The sequence below is a fragment of the Nomascus leucogenys genome, chromosome 6 (genome assembly GCF_006542625.1).
Source record: "Nomascus leucogenys isolate Asia chromosome 6, Asia_NLE_v1, whole genome shotgun sequence".
In the NCBI taxonomy this organism is placed as follows: Eukaryota; Metazoa; Chordata; class Mammalia; order Primates; family Hylobatidae; genus Nomascus; species Nomascus leucogenys.
In genome coordinates, this window is record NC_044386.1 from 45,739,418 (window position 1) to 45,760,562 (window position 21,145).

The 21,145-nt window shown below is 38.5% G+C and overlaps 1 protein-coding gene across 1 annotated transcript in view; it reads left to right on the forward strand.

Moving 5' to 3' along the window:
• PYGO1 (pygopus family PHD finger 1) overlaps positions 1 to 20,706 on the forward strand; it is a 55,399-nt gene extending 34,693 nt beyond the window's left edge. The window contains exons 2-3 of the mRNA XM_003266956.4: positions 11,197 to 11,282; positions 13,007 to 20,706. Coding sequence (XP_003267004.1) covers positions 11,197 to 11,282; positions 13,007 to 14,131 — 1,211 coding nt within the window. The 3' untranslated portion in view covers positions 14,132 to 20,706. The remainder of the gene's footprint in view (positions 1 to 11,196; positions 11,283 to 13,006) is intronic.
• Positions 20,707 to 21,145: the final 439 nt, after the last annotated feature.

Sequence of the window (21,145 nt, forward strand, 5' to 3'; positions counted from 1 at the left end):
GGATGGAGGAAGATCTATCAAGCAACTGGAAAACAAAAAAAGGCAGGGGTTGCAATCCTAGTCTCTGATAAAATAGACTTTAAACCAACAAAGATCAAAAGAGACAAAGAAGGCCATTACATAATGGTAAAGGGATCAATTCATCAAGAAGAGCTAACTATCCTAAATATATATGCACCCAACACAGGAGCACCCAGATTCATAAAGCAAGTCCTGAGTGACCTACTAAGGGACTTAAACTCCCACACAATAATAATGGGAGATTTTAACACCCCACTGTCAGCATTAGACAGATCAACGAGACAGAAAGTTAACAAGGATATCCAGGAATTGAACTCAGCTCTACATAAAGTGGACCTAATAGACATCTACAGAACTCTCCACCCCAAGTCAACAGAATATACATTTTTTTCAGCACCACACCACACCTATTCCAAAATTGACCACATAGTTGGAAGTAAAGCTCTCCTCAGCAAATGTAAAAGAACAGAAATTATAACAAACTGTCTCTCAGACCGCAGTGCAATCAAACTAGAACTCAGGATTAGGAAACTCACTCAAAACCGCTCTACTACATGGAAACTGAACAACCTGCTCCTGAATGACTATTGGGTACATAATGAAATGAAGGCAGAAATAAAGATGTTCTTTGAAACCAACGAGAACAAAGACACAACATACCAGAATCTCTGGGACACATTCAAAGCAGTGTGTAGAGGGAAATTTATAGCACTAAATGCCCACAAGAGAAAGCAGGAAAGATCCAAAATTGACTCCCTAACATCACAATTAAAAGAACTAGAAAAGCAAGAGCAAACACATTCAAAAGCTAGCAGAAGGCTAGAAATAACTAAAATCAGAGCAGAACTGAAGGAAATAGAGACACAAAAAACCCTTCAAAAAATTAATGAATCCAGGAGCTGGTTTTTTGAAAAGATCAACAAAATTGATGGACCGCTAGCAAGACTAATAAAGAAGAAAAGAGAGAAGAATCAAATAGATGCAATAAAAAACGAAAAAGGGGATATCACCACCGATCCCACAGAAATACAATCTACCATCAGAGAATACTACAAACACCTCTATGCAAATAAACTAGAAAATCTAGAAGAAATGGATAAATTCCTCGACAAATACACCCTCCCAAGACTAAACCAGGAAGAAATTGAATCTCTGAATAGACCAATAACAGGTTCTGAAATTGTGGCAATAATCAATAGCTTACCAACCAAAAAGAGTCCAGGACCTGATGGATTCACAGCCGAATTCTACCAGAGGTACAAGGAGGAACTGGTACCATTCCTTCTGAAACTATTCCAATCGATAGAAAAAGAGGGAATCCTCCCTAACACATTTTATGAAGCCAGCATAGTCCTGATACCAAAACCTGGCAGAGACATAACCAAAAAAGAGAATTTCAGACCAATATCCTTGATGAACATTGATGCAAAAATCCTCAATAAAATACTGGCAAACCGAATCCAGCAGCACATCAAAAAGCTTATCCACCATGATCAAGTGGCCTTCATCCCTGGGATGCAAGGCTGGTTCAACATACGCAAATCAATAAATGTAATCCAACATATAAACAGAACCAAAGACAAAAACCACATGATTATCTCAATAGATGCAGAAAAGGCCTTTGACAAAATTCAACAACCCTTCATGCTAAAAACTCTCAATAAATTAGGTATTGATGGGACGTATCTTAAAATTATAAGAGCTATCTACGACAAACCCACAGCCAATATCATACTGAATGGGCAAAAACTGGAAGCATTCCCTCTGAAAACTGGCACAAGACAGGGATGCCCTCTCTCACCGCTCCTATTCAACATAGTGCTGGAAGTTCTGGCCAGAGCAATCAGGCAGGAGAAGGAAATAAAAGGTATTCAATTAGGAAAAGAGGAAGTCAAATTGTCCCTGTTTGCAGATGACATGATTGTATATCTAGAAAACCCCACTGTCTCAGCCCAAAATCTCCTTAAGCTGATTAGCAACTTCAGCGAAGTCTCAGGATACAAAATTAATGTACAAAAATCACAAGCATTCTTGTACACCAATAACAGACAAACAGAGAGCCAAATCATGAGTGAACTCCCATTCACAATTGCTTCAAAGAGAATAAAATACCTAGGAATCCAACTTACAAGGGATGTGAAGGACCTCTTCAAGGAGAACTACAAACCACTGCTCAATGAAATAAAAGAGGATACAAACAAATGGAAGAACATTCCATGCTCATGGGTTGGAAGAATCAATATCGTGAAAATGGCCATACTGCCCAAGGTAATTTATAGATTCAATGCTATCCCCATCAAGCTACCAATGACTTTCTTCACAGAATTGGAAAAAACTACTTTAAAGTTCATATGGAACCAAAAAAGAGCCCGCATCGCCAAGTCAATCCTAAGCCAAAAGAACAAAGCTGGAGGCATCACGCTACCTGACTTTAAACTATACCACAAGGCTACAGTAACCAAAACGGCATGGTACTGGTACCACAACAGAGACATAGATCAATGGAACAGAACAGAGCCCTCAGAAATGATGCCACATATCTACAACTATCTGATCTTTGACAAACCTGACAAAAACAAGAAATGGGGAAAGGATTCCCTATTTAATAAATGGTGCTGGGAAAACTGGCTAGCCATATGTAGAAAGCTGCAACTGGATCCCTTCCTTACACCTTATACAAAAATTAATTCAAGATGGATTAAAGACTTATATGTTAGACCTAAAACCATTAAAATCCTACAAGAAAACCTAGGCAATACCATTCAGGACATAGGCGTGGGCAAGGACTTCATGTCTAAAACACCAAAAGCAATGGCAACAAAAGCCAAAATCGACAAATGGGATCTCATTAAACTAAAGAGCTTCTGCACAGCAAAAGAAACTATCATCAGAATGAACAGGCAACCTACAGAATGGGAGAAAATTTTTGCAACCTACTCATCTGACAAAGGGCTAATATCCAGAATCTATAATGAACTCAAACAAATTTACAAGAAAAAAACAAACAACCCCATCAAAAAGTGGGCAGAGGACATGAACAGACACTTCTCAAAAGAAGACATTTATGCAGCCAGAAAACACATGAAGAAATGCTCATCATCACTGGCCATCAGAGAAATGCAAATCAAAACCACAGTGAGATACCATCTCACACCAGTTAGAATGGCCATCATTAAAAAATCAGGAAACAACAGGTGCTGGAGAGGATGTGGAGAAATAGGAACACTTTTACACTGTTGGTGGGACTGTAAACTAGTTCAACCATTGTGGAAGTCAGTGTGGCGATTCCTCAGGGATCTCGAACTAGAAATACCATTTGACCCAGCCATCCCATTACTGGGTATATACCCAAAGGACTATAAATCATGCTGCTATAAAGACACATGCACACGTATGTTTATTGCAGCACTATTCACAATAGCAAAGAGTTGGAACCAACCCAAATGTCCAACAACGATAGACTGGATTAAGAAAATGTGGCACATATACACCATGGAATACTATGCAGCCATAAAAAATGATGAGTTCGTGTCCTTTGTAGGGACGTGGATGAAACTGGAAAACATCATTCTCAGTAAACTATCGCAAGGACAAAAAACCAAACACCGCATGTTCTCACTCATAGGTGGGAATTGAACAATGAGAACTCATGGACACAGGAAGGTGAACATCACACTCCGGGGACTGTTGTGGGGTGGGGGGAGGGGGGAGGGACAGCATTAGGAGATACACCTAATGCTAAATGACGAGTTAATGGGTGCAGGAAATCAACATGGCACATGGATACATATGTAACAAACCTGCACATTGTGCACATGTACCCTAAAACCCTAAAGTATAATAAAAAAAATAAAAAAAAAAGAAAAGAATGTAAATTCTGTTGTTTTTGGGTGGAAAATTCTGTATATATCTATCAGGTCCTCTTGACCCAGAGCTGAGTGCAGGTCCTGAATATCTTTGTTAATTTTCTGTCTCGATAATCTGTCTAATATTGTCAATGGGGTGTTAAAGTCTCCCAATATTATTTTGTGGGAGTCTGAGTCTCTTTGTAGGTCTCTAAGAACTTGCTGTATGAATCTGGGTGCTCCTGTGTTGGGTGCAAATATATTTAGGATAGTTAGCTATTCTTGTTGAATTGAACTTTTTACCATTATGTAATGCCCTTTTTTGATCTCTGTTTTGTCACAAACTTGTATTGCAACCCCTGCTTTTTTCTGTTTTTCATTTGCTTGATAAATTTTCCTCCCTCCTTTTATTTTGAGCCTATGTGTGTCTTTGCACGTGAGATGCATCTCTTGGAGACAGCATAACGATGAGACTTAACTCTTTATCCAGCTTGCCATTCTGTGTCTTTTAATTGGGGCATTTACTCCATTTACATTTAAGGTTAATATTATTATATGTGAATTTGATCCTGTCATCATGATGTTAGCTGGTTAATTTGCAGGCTTGTTTATGTGGTTGCTTCATAGTGTCATTGGTCGTGTACCTCAGTGTTTTTGTACTGGCTGGTAACAGTTTTTCCTTTCCATATTTAGTGCTTCCTTCAGGAGCTCTTGCAAGGCAGGCTCAGTGGTAACAAATTCCCTCAGGGTTTGCTTATCTGAAAACGATCTTATTCCTCCTTTGCTTATAAAGCTTAGTTTGGTTGGATATGAAATTCTTGGTTGGAAATTTTTTCAAGAATGTTGAACATTGGAGGCCGGGCGCGGTGGCTCACGCTTGTAATCCCAGCACTTTGGGAGGCCGAGGCGGGCGGATCACAAGGTCAGGAGATCGAGACCACGGTGAAACCCTGTCTCTACTAAAAATACAAAAAATTAGCCGGGCGTGGTTGCGGGCGCCTGTAGTCCCAGCTACTCGGAGAGGCTGAGGCAGGAGAATGGGGTGAACCCGGGAGGCGGAGCTTGCAGTGAGCCGAGATTGCACCACTGCACTCCAGCCGGGGCGACAGAGTGAGACTCCGTCTCAAAAAAAAAAAAAAAAAAAAAAAAAGAATGTTGAACATTGGCCCCCAATCCCTTGTGGCTTGTAGAGTTTCTGCTGAGAGGTCTACTGTTAGTCTGATTGGTTTCCCTTTGTAGGTGACCTGGCCTTTCTCTCTGGCAGCCCATAACATTTCTTTTTTCATTTTGACCTCAGAGAATCTGATGATTATGTATCTTGGGGTTGATCTCTTGTCCATTATTTTACTGGGGTTCTCTGGATTTCCTGAATTTGAATGTTGGCCTGTCTTGCTAGGTTGGGGATGTTCTCCAGGATGATACCCTGAAGTATGTTTTCTGACGTGGTTCCATTCTCCCCCTTTTTCAGGGACCCCAATGAGTTGTAGATTTATTCTCTACGTAATTCCATATTCCTTGGAGTTTTAGTTCATTCCTTTTTCTCTATTCTTGTCTGCCTTTCTTATTTCAGAATGATTATCTTCAAGCTCTGAGATTCTTTCCTTTGCTTGGTCTGTTCTGCTGTTGACACTTGTGATTACATCATGAGGTTCTCATGTTGTGTTTTTCAGCTCCATCAGGTCAGCTATATTCCTCTTTAAACTGGCTATTCTGGTTATCAGCACCTGTATTGTTTTGTCATGATTCTTAGCTTCTTTGCACTGGGTTACAGCATGCTCCTTTAGCTAAGTGAAATTCATTATTACTGACCCTCTGGCGCCTACTTCTGTCAATTCAGCTAATCTTTTATCAGCCTCAGCCCAGTTCTTTCTTTTTTTTTTTGAGACAGAGTCTTGCTCTGTCACCCAGACTGGAGTGCAGTGGTTCAATATCAGCTCACTGCAAGCTCCACCTCCCATGTTCACACCATTCTCCCACCTCAGCCTCCCGAGTAGCTAGGGGACTACAGGTGCCCACCACCACGCCGGATAATTTTTTTAAATATATTTTTAGTAGAGATGGGGTTTCACCATGTTAGCCAGGATGGTCTCAATCTCCTGACCTCATGATCCACCCACGTTGGCCTCCCAAAGTGCTGAGATTACAGGCGTGAGCCACTGTGCCTGGCTGCCTTAGCCCAGTTCAGTGCCCTTGCTGGAGAAGTGTTGTGATTATTAGGAGGAGAAGAGGCATTCTGTTTTTTTGAGTTTTAAGCATTTTTATGTTGATTCTTTCTCATCTTTTTGGGCTTATCTACCTTTGATCTTTGAGGTTGCTGACCTTTGGATGGGGTTTTTGTGGGGTCTTTTTTGTTGATATTGTTGTTGACATTGCTTCTGTTTGTTTGTTTTTCTTTTAACATTCAGGCCACTCTTCTGTAGGGCTGCTGCAGTTTGCTGGGGGTCTGCTCCTGACCCTAGTTGCCTCAGTTTTTCCTGTACCTGGAGATATTACCAGTGAAGGCTGCATAACAGCCTGCTCCTTCCTCTGGGAGCTCCATCCCAGGGTGGTCCTGACCTATTGCTGGCTTGAGTGCTCCTATAGGAGGTATCTGGAGACCCCTGTTCAGATGTTTCACCACTGTCTAGAGGCTGGGCACGTTGGCTCACACCTGTAATCCCAGCACTTTGGGAGGCTGAGGTGGGTGGATCACTTGAGGTCAGGAGCTTGAGACCAGCCTGGCCAACATGGCGAAACCCCATCTGTACTAAAAATACAAAAAAAGTTAGTGGTGGTGGCAAGTGCCTGTAATTCCAGCCAATCAAGAGGCTGAGGCAGGAGGATTGATTGAGCCCAGGAGGCAGAGGTTGCAATGAGCCAAGGCTACGCCACTGCACTCCAGCCTGGCAACAGAGCGAAACTCCTTCTTAAAAAAAAAAAAAAAAAAAAAAAAAGGAAGCAGTCTGGCTGCTTTTTGATAGAGCAGTTGTACTGCACTGGGGGGAATCCTTCTTTGTCCAGACTGCCTAGACTTTTCAGAGCCAGCAGGCAGGAAAGACTGAGTCGACTGAACTGCAGAGACAGCGGCTGCCCCTTTCCCCAGGGGCTCCATCCTGGGGAGAGATCAGAGTTCTGCTTGTATAACCCTGCCTGGAAATTCCCACAGGGAGGCCCTGCTCTGTGAGAAGTGATAGATCAGGATCCCACTTAAGGAAGTAGTCTGGCCATGATCTGGCACAGCAGCTGGGCTGCATTGTAGAAGACTCCCCTTCGTCCAGACTGCCTGGACTCCCCAGAGCCAGCAGGCTAGAACAGCTGAGTCAACTGCAGAGATGGCGGCCACCCCTCCCCCAGGAACTTGCTCTGTCTCAGCCAGTCTCCAGTCTGTTGATGCTGGCTGGCTGGAATTCCAAGTCAATGGATCTTAACTTGGGAGGTGCCATGGAAGTGGGGCCCACAGAACAATGCTGCTTGGCTCCCTGGATTCAGCCCCCTTCCTAGGGAATGTATGGGTGGATCTCTTGCCTTGCAGGATTCTTTTTCATCTTTGCAGGGATTTCTAGGGCCGGAGTGTGTAAAACTCCTGGGTCTGTGTGTGTGCCTGAGTGGCTGCTCTGCTGAGACTCTGCATACACAGCTCTGTATATCGGACCCAAGACCCTGGTGGCATGGGCTCACGAGGGGATCCCCTGATCCATGGGTTGCAAAGATCGTGGGAGAAGCGTGGTTTCCTGGATGGAGTCACACAATCACTCACTGCTTCCCTTGGCTGGAGGTGGGGCTTTTTTTTTTGGCTCTGTGCCACTCCTGGGTAGGCGATTGCCCTACCCCATTTTTCTTCATTCTTTGTGGGTCAGGTTGTTCACTTGGTCAGTCCCAGTGTGAGAACCTGGATATTTCAGTTGAAGGTGCTTAATTCACACACCATTTTCATTCTTCTCCCTGAGAGCCATGGACCACAGCTCCCCCTACTTTTTTTTTTTTTTTTGAGACAGAGGCTTGCTCTGTTGCCCAGGCTGGAGTGCAGTGGCATGATCTCAGCTCACTGGAACCTCTGCGTCCCAGACTCAAGCAGTTCTCCCTGCCTTAGCCTCCCAAGTAGCTGGGATTACAGGTGCCTGCCATTATACCTGGCTAATTTTTGTATTTTTAGTAGAGACAGGGTTTCGCCATGATTGCCAGGCTGGTCTTGAACTCCTGACCTTGAGTGATCTGCCCGCCTCGGCCTCCCAAAGTGTTGGGATTACCGGTGTGAGCCACTGTGCCTGGCCCACAGCTGCTTCTAATCAGCCATCTTGACCCCTCCTTGGTATTAGATTTTTGTCAAATGCTTTTATGCATCTATTGAAATGATCATGTATATTTCTCTTTATTCTATTAATATGGCATATTAAATTGATTTATTTTAATTTGCTGAATCAACCTTCCATTTCTGGGAAAAATCCCACTTTATCATGAGGTATTATCCTTTGAATATTCTGCTGCATTTGTTTTGCTAGTATTTTGTTGAGAATTTTTGCATCTGTGTTCTTTTTTTTATATGGTGTCTTGCTCTGTTGCCCAGGCTGGAGTACAGTGGCATCTTGACGGCTCACTGCAGCCTCCAACTCCTGAGCTCAAGAGATCCTCCCACCTCAGCCTCCTGAGTAGCTGGAACCACAGGCGTGTGCCACCATACCTGGCTAATTTTTTTTTAATTTTAATTTTAATGTAGAGGTGGGATCTCACTGTGTTTTCCAGGCTGGTCTCAAACTCTTGGGCTGGAGCAATCCCCTGCCTCAGCCTCTTAAAGTGTTGAGATTATAGACATGAGCCACCACACTCGGCCACATCTGTATTCTTAAGAGGTGTTGGTCTGTAGTTTTTTGGTTTTTTCCCCTTGTGATGTCATTGTCTGGCTTTGGTATCAAGGTAATATTGGCCCAATAGAATGAGTTAGGAAGTGTTCCCTCTGCTTCTATTTAAGTGGACATTGTTTTAAGTGGCAAACCAAGTATGTGGTAATTTGTTATACAACAACAGAAAATTAATAAAACTGCTAAAGAAAATCAACCAGCAATTAGGTGCCTTCTAATGGAAGAACAGACCATCACTTATGGAGCAGCCTTGCAAAAAACAGAAATCTGAATCTGATCAAGCCTATAGTCTAGACCAGGGATCCCCAACCCCTGGGCCACGGAATGGTACTAGTCCATGCCCTGTTAGAAGCCAGGCCACACAGCAGGAGGTGAGTGGCGAGTGAGCAAGCATTACTGCCTGAGCTCCGCCTCCTGACAGATCAGCAGCAGCAGCATTAGATTCTCATAGGAGGGTGAACCCTATTGTGAACTGTGCATGCGAGGGATCTAGGTTGTGCATTTCTTATGGGAATCTAATGCTTGATGATCTGAGGTGGAACAGTTTCATTCCACAACCATCTCCACCTCCCTTCCCCCACCACTGGTCCCTGATGTCAGAAAGGTTGGGGATCACTGGTCTAGACCCAATATCAATTTACAGGAAATAAGGAACATGTTAAACTATGTCAATCAGCAAATATAATCAGCAAAATCAAGATATATCAAACATTCCAGGCTAGAAAATACAAATCACACCTGCAATTTAATGTAATATAATTTGTAATATAATTTTATGAAAGGAATTAAACAGGTGTTGAAAAACCAAAAAAGCAAAAAGTGAGGTAGCATGGACAGTAACTGCAGGAAGGAACTTCCACATCTGGGACTTAGTGAACAAAGAAAAGAAGTTGGGGTTATGAGAACCTAGAGGATTGGAAGAGAGACGCCATAGAGCTTGGACTCAGACTTGGAGATTGAGGTGCTGCCCAGCTGGTATTAATACCTCTGAGAAAACATGTTGAAGCTGTTTTGGGGAGTGGGATGGACTACCAGTGCCAGAGAGAAGGCCTGTTGGGATGATAGAGATAAGAAGAGTAAGCAGACAGGAGGAGCAGAAATTCCCTATCACCTCCCCTGGCCTTCAAGTATCCCTCTAGAGCTCCCGTTGGAAGACCCTAGCAAAAGAAAAATGTAGTTTGCGAAGTCCAGTCCCAGTGTCACTAAGAGGGGTTGGAGCTAAAAGATGGTAGCTTAATAATTGGAACAATAATCAACCTGGTTCTTTCAGTTAACACATTGCAAGGAAAAAACAAGATGGAAGAAAGTATATCAATTAAAAGACATGTCAAACCAGTTGTAATCTATGGAACATACTTGGATCCCAATCTAAACAAACCATACAGATATTATGAGAAAATTGGATTGGGTATGAAATTATATGAAGGATTATTGTTAACTTCTGTAGTGGCTAGAATGGCATTGTATTTTTTTTAAGTTCCTAGTTTTTAGAAATACATTCTGAAATATTTACCAATAAAATGGTGTCTGAAATTTTCTTCAAAGTAGTACTGGATGGAGAGAGGTGAAGGTGGTGTTGAAAACACAAGATGGGACATGATGGTTATTAGGGCTGGGTGACAGGCATATGGGGTTAATTTTATTCTTCTCCTTATGTTGTATATGTTCAGAATTCTCCATAATAAAATGTTTCTTAAAGCTGGAAAATTTCCTTTCATAAACTCTTTTTAACCTCTTAGATTGATAGTCAAGCTTTTGCTTTCCTTGATCATATACTGTTGAAAAAGCCATATTTGGAAACATTGTTGCATTTTTAACAATATCTTTAAGAATTAAAAGGCACATACCTTTGATGCCATAATTCTAGTTCCAGGAACTACTTGTAAATCTCTCTAAAGGCATTTATACATGGATTTTTATTGCAGCAACAGCAGAGGCTTGGAAACAACTTAAACATTCATCAATATGGAGGGGACTAGTTTAATGAATCATGGTGTAGTCACACTGTAGAATACTACTCAGCTGTTAGAGAATAAAGAAGTTCTAAATAGAGGAATATGGAATGATCTCCAAGTAAGAAAGCAAGGTACACTGTGTGTACTGTGTGTACCTTGTCTCATTTGTATCTTTCCTGCCAAAAAAAATAATAATAATATACTTTAATATATCTAGATTATCTTTGGAAAGGTAGACCAGAATCTAGTAATAGTGGTGGCCTCTGAGACAGGGAACCAGTTACTAAAGGTTTTAGAGTGAGAGAGAGAGACTTGCGTTTTCACTGAAAAAATAATAAATATGGGAGCAGGGACGAATGGCTATTTCTGGCTGAAACTATGGGAAAGACTTTTTTGAAAAATAAAGATAATGATTATAAAGGTATTGCTCTTGTCTAACAAAAATAGAAAACATTAACAAGTAAATATAATAGATATTACTATGAGATATAAAATAACTTCCCTTACAAGTGGGAAATATTATCTGATTTTTTTTTTTAGGTGGTGATAGTGGACTGGATGGGTTAGGAGGACCAGGTGTACAACTAGGAAGCCCAGATAAGAAAAAACGCAAGGCAAATACACAGGTAAACTGACGTTTTCTTTAATAACAGTTTTTCTTTGCTAGTATGATCAGGCTGATGAGGTAAATTTAAACTTGGTCATAAGTTTTGTTTTCTATTCAAGTGATTGTACTTTCAATCATTCATTGTACTTTCAATCAATCATTCAAGTGATGGTACTTTCTTTTTTTTTTAGGTGGATTCTTGCTTTGTTGCCAGGCTGGAGTGCAGTGGGGTGATCTCGGCTCACTGCAACCTCCACCTCCCAGGTTGAAGCGATTCTCCTGCCTCAGCCTCTCAAGTAGCTGGGATTACAGGCACGTGCCACCACGCCCAGCTAATTTTTGTATTTTTAGTAGAGACGGGCTTTCACCATGTTGGTCAGGATGGTCTCAATCTCTTGACCTCGTGATCCGCCCGCCTCGGCCTCCCAAAGTGCTAGGATTACAGGTGTGAGCCACCACGCCTGATTGTATTTTTTTTTTGTTTAAGTCTGTAACTAGTGGCTATTGTCGGACTAAGGCATAGAGTAGATACTGCAAAAAGGAAGTGTGGGCAAATTAAAATGCTTGTTCTTAGGCTGGGCGTGGTGGCTCACGCCTCTAATCCCAGCCCATTGGGAGGCCAAGGTGGGTGGATTACTTGAGGCCAGGAGTTCGAGACCAGACTGGCCAACATGGGGAAAGCCCCTCTCTACTAAAAATATAAAAATTAGCCGGGTGTGGTGGCACACTCCTATAATCCCAGCTATTCGGGAGGCTGAGGCATGAGAATTGCTTGAACCTGGAAGGTGGAGGTTGTAATGAGCTGAGATCACGCCACTGCACTCCAGCCTTGGTGACAGCACGAACTCTGTCTCAAAAAAGAATAAAGTTAAAATGCTTGTTCTTAAATCTAATTTAAAGGTTTTTAAAGGGCATGAATGCCTGCAGTTCTATTAAAAGATTTAAAAATATATAGTAACAATTTTAACCTGAAATAATTGTTCAACTATAATAGTGGATTTAGTATTATGTGCATATCATGAAGCAATCATGATGGAGGCCTTTTTTTGTTATAACTTGTGGTTATAACAAGCAATTACACATACAGGCTCTCATTGTTTTATTCTTTATGAATTTGAAGCACTCTTTTTGTGATAAAGGCTACTAGTAAGTATGTGTGTACAGATTACTGATCTTTTTATCATTTTGACCACCATCTGTTAAACTTGCAGTGTCACTAAAACCGGCAGTTTATTTTTTTAGTCTGAGGCCCCGAACTTAATGTTTTGGGAATACTTTAATTGTATCTCCCTGAAGTTAAGCTAGGGGAAAAACTTAGATTCTGATTGTTGTTATTTAACTTTATGACTGTTTGTTGTATGAAAGATATTTTAGGTTAGACTGCTTTAGTATTTAAGTGAAAGATTCTAGAGTTATAGGTAAGCATATTAAATGAAAATTAGGATAATGAAGCTTCTTTTGAAAGTTAAATACTTTGGGGGTTTGAAGTTACAATGGATTTGAGCTCAGAAAATCATACCTTATTTTCTTTTGTAAATGAAATAAACCTAAATATTTTTATCAGCAAGTATAATTAAATATAAACATTAGTCAAAATTGAAAGGTCAAGTGAAGATAATAAATGTTTGTAACACTGCAAGAGAAATTTGACTAATACTAGGTTCACAGGTATTAAGGTAACAGGACAATTTTAATAATGTATTTGATCAAAAACATGTATTTTACTTTACATTCTCATTTCAGGGACCTTCTTTTCCTCCATTGTCTGAGTATGCTCCACCACCGAATCCAAACTCTGACCATCTAGTGGCTGCTAATCCATTTGATGACAACTATAATACTATTTCCTATAAACCACTACCTTCGTCAAATCCATATCTTGGCCCTGGTTATCCTGGCTTTGGAGGCTATAGTACATTCAGAATGCCACCTCACGTTCCCCCAAGAATGTCTTCCCCATACTGTGGTCCTTACTCACTCAGGAGCCAGCCACACCCATTTCCTCAGAATCCTCTGGGCATGGGTTTTAATCGACCTCATGCTTTTAACTTTGGGCCACATGATAATTCAAGTTTCGGTAATCCATCTTATAATAATGCACTAAGTCAGAATGTCAACATGCCTAATCAACATTTTAGACAAAATCCTGCTGAAAATTTCAGTCAAATTCCTCCACAGAATGCGAGCCAAGTTTCTAACCCCGATTTGGCATCTAATTTTGTTCCTGGAAATAATTCAAATTTTACTTCTCCATTAGAATCTAATCATTCTTTTATTCCTCCCCCAAACACTTTTGGCCAAGCAAAAGCACCACCCCCAAAACAAGACTTTACTCAAGGAGCAACCAAAAACACTAATCAAAATTCCTCTGCTCATCCACCTCACTTGAATATGGATGACACAGTGAATCAGAGTAATATTGAATTAAAAAATGTTAATCGAAACAATGCAGTAAATCAGGAGAACAGCCGTTCAAGTAGCACTGAAGCCACAAACAATAACCATGCAAATGGGACGCAGAATAAGCCACGACAACCAAGAGGTGCAGCAGATGCCTGCACCACTGAAAAAAGCAATAAATCTTCTCTTCACCCAAACCGTCATGGCCATTCATCTTCTGACCCAGTGTATCCTTGTGGAATTTGTACAAACGAGGTGAACGATGATCAGGATGCCATCTTATGTGAGGCCTCTTGTCAGAAATGGTTTCATCGGATCTGTACTGGAATGACTGAAACAGCTTATGGCCTCTTAACTGCAGAAGCATCTGCAGTATGGGGCTGTGATACCTGTATGGCTGACAAAGATGTCCAGTTAATGCGTACTAGAGAAACTTTTGGTCCATCTGCAGTGGGCAGTGATGCTTAATCAAAGGCATTAACTAAAGTGGATTTATTTTCCTGTGCATTGCAGAAGTTCACTGACACAGGATTTTAATGTTTTACATTATTTTTTTAAATGCATACACAAAAACATTATTTACTTAGCTTTTATTAATAATTCACTTCATCACTAGAGCAAATTTTTTATTGTCTTTGCTTGCTGTCTTAAATGAGAATAATGTATATGGGGGTGCTTTAGAAACATTTATAAATAAATGTTAGTTGTTATTTATCACAAACATAAAAGCCTCTTGAAACTTCAAAATAATATATAACAAATGTAGGCAAGTTTTAACTTTTAAAAGTTAGAATCATTGAAAAACGTGTATTTCAGTGCTGAACTTTGGTTGTACCATATTAAAGATTTAGTTCAAAAAGTTTATCAAGGATCCACTTAACACGTCTTCACAACATAATATATGTAACTGTAACATGGGGGAAAGCATACATTTTTATGGATTAAAAAAATAATAGTATGACACCAGATTCCTCCTCCACTAGGGTCTTTGGAATTAATGAATTTCATATTTTCAAGTGAGTTTTCAGGATATCTGTTTGTACAGATACAAGACAGATCTTAGCATATAGTAAATTCTCAGTAAGTATTGTTGATTAACTTGTGGATGGTACCACATGGAACTGCTAATATTAGATCAGTTGAAAATTGACTGCAATTAGTAAAGTTGGCATAACGTTATGTTCCCAGTTGTGCTATTTAGAATTATGATAGTATTATGCTCCTACTTTTCTTTGATATTGAGTTGTTTTGTTATTGTTTATTGTTTTCCAGAGAAATACTATAGTATCCACAGAATTGTGAATACTTTTTGTATAATTTTGAACTGGGACATATTGCAAATGAGGAAGGTAGAAACATCCATTTGGCCTTAGAGGGCTCTGCTAGTAAAAGAACTACTCAGTGGTGGTTTGAAAAATCTTGTTCTGGGGATCTGAATTTCAAAAATGAACCCTAGGGGAGATCAAAATCCATTTTAAACAAAGATCAATTAAGAGCCAAAGTGAAATCTAACTTGCAAACAACAATTTGAAGCCTTGCAGCAAACTTAAGGAGTTCCCGCTCTGACTGGGGAAAAGTATAAAAATGGACCTGAGAGTACCCTCTTGAGGGATGATCAAGAATGGAGACAGTTGGAGGTGTGCTCATTAAGATTCAAAACAGCAGAAATCCATTTTTGGAGCAGATTATAACCTGTGGCCAAAAAAAAAAAAATGTGTACTGTTTGACAACTAATGGCAATTTATACGATCGTTGGAGGCTGGTAAAGCTCCCTAATATGTTGCCACCATTATCATTGCAACCAAAAAAATTCTGAAGATTGTGTGGTGATCTACGAAGGAGATAAATAATTACTGTTATTTAAACCTAAGTGAAACAATGATGGCAGCAGCATATTGTCAAAATTTAAATTATGCATGAAAATGTGATTTAAAAACAATGTCCTTTGGGTAACACACAAGAACCTACACTTTTACAGACAAGGACTCGACCTCACATGTCACAAGCTACTAAAGCAAAGTTAGGTGACTTGGGCTATGAAATTTTGTCATGTCCATTTTAGACACTGGACCTTTATTCCATGGACTACTGTCTATCATTTGGAGCTTTTTCTAAGAAACGGTGCATTCCCCAGTTGAGATGAAGTAACTGGAAGATGTGAACAATTTATACAGCCTAACAAATGATGAATTTTATAAAAGTTAGACCTTTAATATTCTGTTGGAAGAAAACTATTCATGCTCCTGATGCATATTTTGATTGAATAAAACTTATTTTTTTAAATACAGTGTTTTAATTTTGACCTACAAAAACAGCAATTTCATATGGTACAAGGTAATACAAGGTTTTCTCCATTTATCCTTGACTAGTTAGAAGTGAGTACAAAATATTTTCAGTAGTTGTAAAATATTTATCTTTACAATTTTAGGAAACAAAATGATGTAAACTATACTTCTAGGTACTCCTTTGTGTGAAAACTTTACCAGTTGAAGCAGGTTAAAATGCAGTATTTTGGGCTGACAGACATTTGATGGTGTTCAGTAGTGTACTTGAATATCTCATTTTACTTGGAGTTTTTGTTATACATATTTCTCTAAATGTTTAAGGACCTAGTTATGTTGCTCCTGAAAGTTTAATGAGTGCTGATTTTTAATAAATGATGCACTGTATGCTATATGCCTAGTTGTAGCATCAGATCATGATTTATTATTACCCTGAACAGAGCTAGATGATAGATATTTTGAGTAGAACTTTCCAGTGTTCTCAGGAGTTAACACTTTACATGGTAGTACTTGAGTTGTGATCATTACTAAAATCAATTATGCAGTTTCTTAAACCCTTTCTCTCTTTAAGTTTCAGTAGTTAGCTGTTTTTGTGATAATGAAATAACCTCTCCCAAGCTACTCTAAAGGTATGTGTTATGCAATATAATTCGTTTTCTATTTCCGCATAGTTGTTTTTAAAAACCTACAAACAGGTGAATTTTTATTCAGGTGTTTAGGTCTTCAAAGCACCTTACTTAAATAAGAATCTGTAAATATTCAACAGAAAAACTCATGGTTCGTTCTGATGGTGAATCATCAAACTATAATCATAGCTGATGAATAGTGTTCATGTGTTTGAATTAATTTTCTTACTAGTTCTACAGTTGTCTCTACATAATGCTAAGTCAGAAGTTATATAGATGCTTTTGGATGGAAAAAATGATGAACTGTAAGAATAGCCAGATGATAATTTGTCTGAAGAAGGCTATTATACAAACTGAAATGGCTTCTTAGGATAAATGATAAGCTGCCTTCAACTTTAAAAATATGCAGTGATGGAAAAAAAACACAGGTGGAATTGTACCTTTTTTGGTATAATCCCTTTCCTTCACTGAAAGTCCTCATCTTACACACACACACACACACACACACACACACACACACACACACACACACACAGAGTTTCTCCAACATCCTTGAGTTTTGCTTAAATTCAACCTGGCTAACTATGAGCATCTAGGTTTATTCACCAAAGCTAGGTTATTAACAGAAAGGTGGTTTTTTTTTGTTTTGTTTTGTTTTGTTTTGTTTTTGTTTTTTGCCAGTCTTGCTCTGTCGCCCAGGCTGGAGTACAGTGATGAGATCTAGGCTCACTGCAACGTCTGCCTCCCTGGTTCAAGTGATTCTCCTGCCTCAGCCTCCTGAGTAGCTGGGATTACAGTTGCCCACCATCACACTAGGCTAATTTTTGTATTTTTAGTAGAGACGGGTTCACCATGTTGGCCAGACTGGTGTCAAACTCCTGACCTCAAGTGATCTGCCCGCCTCAGCCTCCCAAAGTGCCGGGATTACAGGCGTAAGCCACCACGCCCGGCCAGACAGAAAATTTTAAAAAGCATCAGTTCCTTTCTCAGAACTTGATTTGCTCATGCACTAGAGAATTTCTGGTCCACATGCTTCTAGGTGTTACTCGACTCACTAATACTGAAACAGCTTAGCTTGTGAAAGATAAATTGTTCTTCAGACAGAGTGCTTAGAATTAGATTTGTGATCAGTGTTTTCCTTTTGTGTGAAATACTTTAGAGTACTGCTATTATTGTTATTCAAATTAGAAGGTTATATACATAAAACTAAAGATTTTCTTGTACTAGTGCTTATTCTTCATAAACACAGTGTAAAGAAGTCTAGTTTTTTGGTGGTTTGTTTTAGACTCCCAACTCTGCCTAGTGGCAGAAAAACCTCTTAATAGTATGGGTCATCATAAAATCTGCCAACTTTAATCCAAATAAGTATCAAGAGTCTTCATTCAATATTCTTTCAAACTTGTTTGTCTTGAACAAATTAGAGTTTTAGCACTTATTGTTCAATGTACTATGCTAATTGTATTTAATAGTAAGAAAATATATAAGCAATGATTTTTTAAAAGGGAGTTCTCAAGAGTTTTGGATTTCTTTCTGCCGTGTATAGAGGTTTCTTATGCATGGACATTTGTGCTGTTTTATTTTTTTTTCAATTAAAGAAAAATGTAAAAGCATCTAGGCTCCCAAAGTTCATTTGTAAATAGTGGCTTGGAACTCTACACGATAGGGAAGCTCCTAAAGGTTCATTTAGACCATAATCTAGTTAATAGTATCATGCTGAGCTGTCAGTTTTCTTTAGGAAACCAATCAATCAATGTAGGAGGGAGAAAGAAGCAGAGGTCTTGTCTTTTTCCTGATGTGATTAGGAGGTTAAGTTCTTTGGTGTGGGTTTCTTTGCATTTGCCCCCTTACCATGCTAAACTCTGGTGAAATGTATAAGCAGCCTTGGCTTTTCCCCTCCTGGATGCTCTATGCTTCAACATTTTATATCTTTCCTCCCATCAGAAATCCTGTGTCTTTGTGTGGCAGTAGTTGGCTAGACTTTAAGAGAAAAGCATTTTCTACTAAGGTATGAATGAAGATAGTGGGAAAAGTGCCATTAAATTTCTTTTTTAAAAAAGGATGTTTATTAAGAATGAATCTTTAATCTCTAACATTTCAGGCAATATGACCGCATTTCAGATACCATGGGAAGCAGTACGTTTAGTGAATTAGCTGGTACTGTCTGAGGGTATTTCCAGTTTCCTTTAGGTTGTTGTGACTTTTCACAGCTTCCTCTCCTCTAATTCTGAACTTAGAGATTTTCTTCTCATTTCTAATTTTTAGTAACTTATTGTTCTATCCAGTAGAGCATTATAAAAGTCACATCTGCATCTTCCAACTTGTGGTACAGTGATGGGAATTTGGAAGCACCCCAGGAGCAAAGAGGCTAGGGATAGCATTAACATCTCCCAAGACAAGTGGTGTAGGGGAAATGAAGGAAAGACTGTGGCCATGTATATGCCAGGCATTAATACATCAGAGGCTGCCTGTATTTAATTTAAAACTTTTGATGAAACTCAGTGGATAAGCATCTTTGTCATATTTTGTCAATAATACATTACTTGCAATTATATTAAAACTTATTCTAAATATCTGTACCTTTCTTGTTCTGTAGATGTGTAGATGATATTGCTTGTTTGTCAAAATATTATCTTTTATAAAAGAAAGTCCTGCTTCTTATCATGATGTATGTGACTTAAATGATTGTTTCATATTAAAACTATTTCTTCCTTATGTACTGTTTACATATACCTCTTTTTGGGATATTAGTTCAGTACTTTTATACAAATCTGAGTGTGTTCCACATTGGTGACATGTATTTTTGCAGTAACTTTTTGTTTTGTTCTTAGAGCATGTCTAAAGTAACACATGCACTAGTGCTGTGGTCTGTGGCAAAATTACTGTAATTCAAATTGGAAAAAAAAATGTTTCCAGACTTTGTCCAACATTTATTCCTATGGCAAAGGAAATTACTATGTAATACTAATTATTTCTTATGCTGGTATGTTTTAAGCTACTCTATGAAGTATGTGAAACATCAATATTTATGGATTAATAGATGGCCTGATGTCTTTCAAATGGGAGAGGAGTAAATTTTAGTGTTACCAACTCATGACACTTGTAATACAATAAATCTTAAAATTTTTATTTTCCACTTACAGGTATAATTTACTAAATAATTACTTTAAATGGCAGTGAATATTAGGATCTTCTAGCCCATACTACTAAAATTATATAGTAACTTTGAACTTACGCTGATATTTCCCAGCCAAAAAAGACATCATTCACTTCATCATAACCAAAATAAGTAGTACTGTAATATTTATCTTCATTTATTTAGACATGATTAAGATACCATAAGACTCCTCTAATTTACCTGGAATTTTTAACCATTGATTCAAGGACTTGAATGCTGTTTACTTTATACTACCTGATGAAAGGATTTGGTAATAAAGGTTATAATCAAGATTTTAAAGAAAAATGTTTCATCTTGAAGGCAAACTTTTAAGCTTTTTATTTAGAGGTGTTTACTTAAGAATAGTAATTTAAAAGCATTCTTATTTTGTCATTAAGACAAGTACCCAAAAGAATTGTAATAAGTAATACTTGGCCAGTGCAAATTTGTATATTTGAAATTATACACTTGAAAGAAGAAGTGAATGCTTGTGAGTGCTTAAACTGCATATCTTTTTAAAAATTCAAATTTTAGACATATCAGTTTAAATTATCCTGAATAAGGTTTTACTATGTCAGTGATGTATATTACAAAATGTCTACCTATGTTATGTTAATAATATCTCTATACTGCATCATATTCGGCGTGGTTATGGTATATTTTGTACTTTTGATTGTGGACTATTGATAGGATTGATATAGCAATAAATCTGATTCAGTCTTAATATTTTTTAAAATGCTAGATACCATACTGTATCATAATCCTATTATATTTGACTTGAATGCCCAAAATTTTCATAGTTCTATATTTTATGTTAAAAACTTAGTATTACATGTTAGGGATTTATTTTTGTCTGCTATTTTCACATACGTTCTTTTAGAACTGAGTCTGTTTCTCTTTAGATCATAGAAGTCTAAAGAAGTATTATTAATTCATGAACTGCTTTGTGGAAAAATTTAAATAAAGTATAAAATGACTAGATTACCCCAAATTGTTTTTTTTTTGGTTAATGACCAGGTTACAATTTTCAGACAAATAAAATTGGCTTGATAACTGATTGAATATAGTAGATAATGGAAAGTTTGACTCTTTAAGGGCTTCCAAGTGTTAAACAAATACATTCTCAATTCTGAATTACTTCATAGTAACTACTTAAATAATGGTAAGCCAATTCTCCTTTTTCTTTTTGAGATATTTAACACAATTTGCGTCTTCTGATCCCATTCCCTTCTTCCCCAAAAACCATGCTAGAATTTAAAATTGGAAGAGTTTAATTTGTCATCTACATTGTAGTTTTTTTATTCTATAGATAAGTAATAAGACAAGTAGACGTTCTGCTGTCAAGACGGTCTGTGTCATTGTTGGCCATTCTTTTCAGGGATAATGCTTAATGTCATTTGTGCATTGTATAAGGAATGTT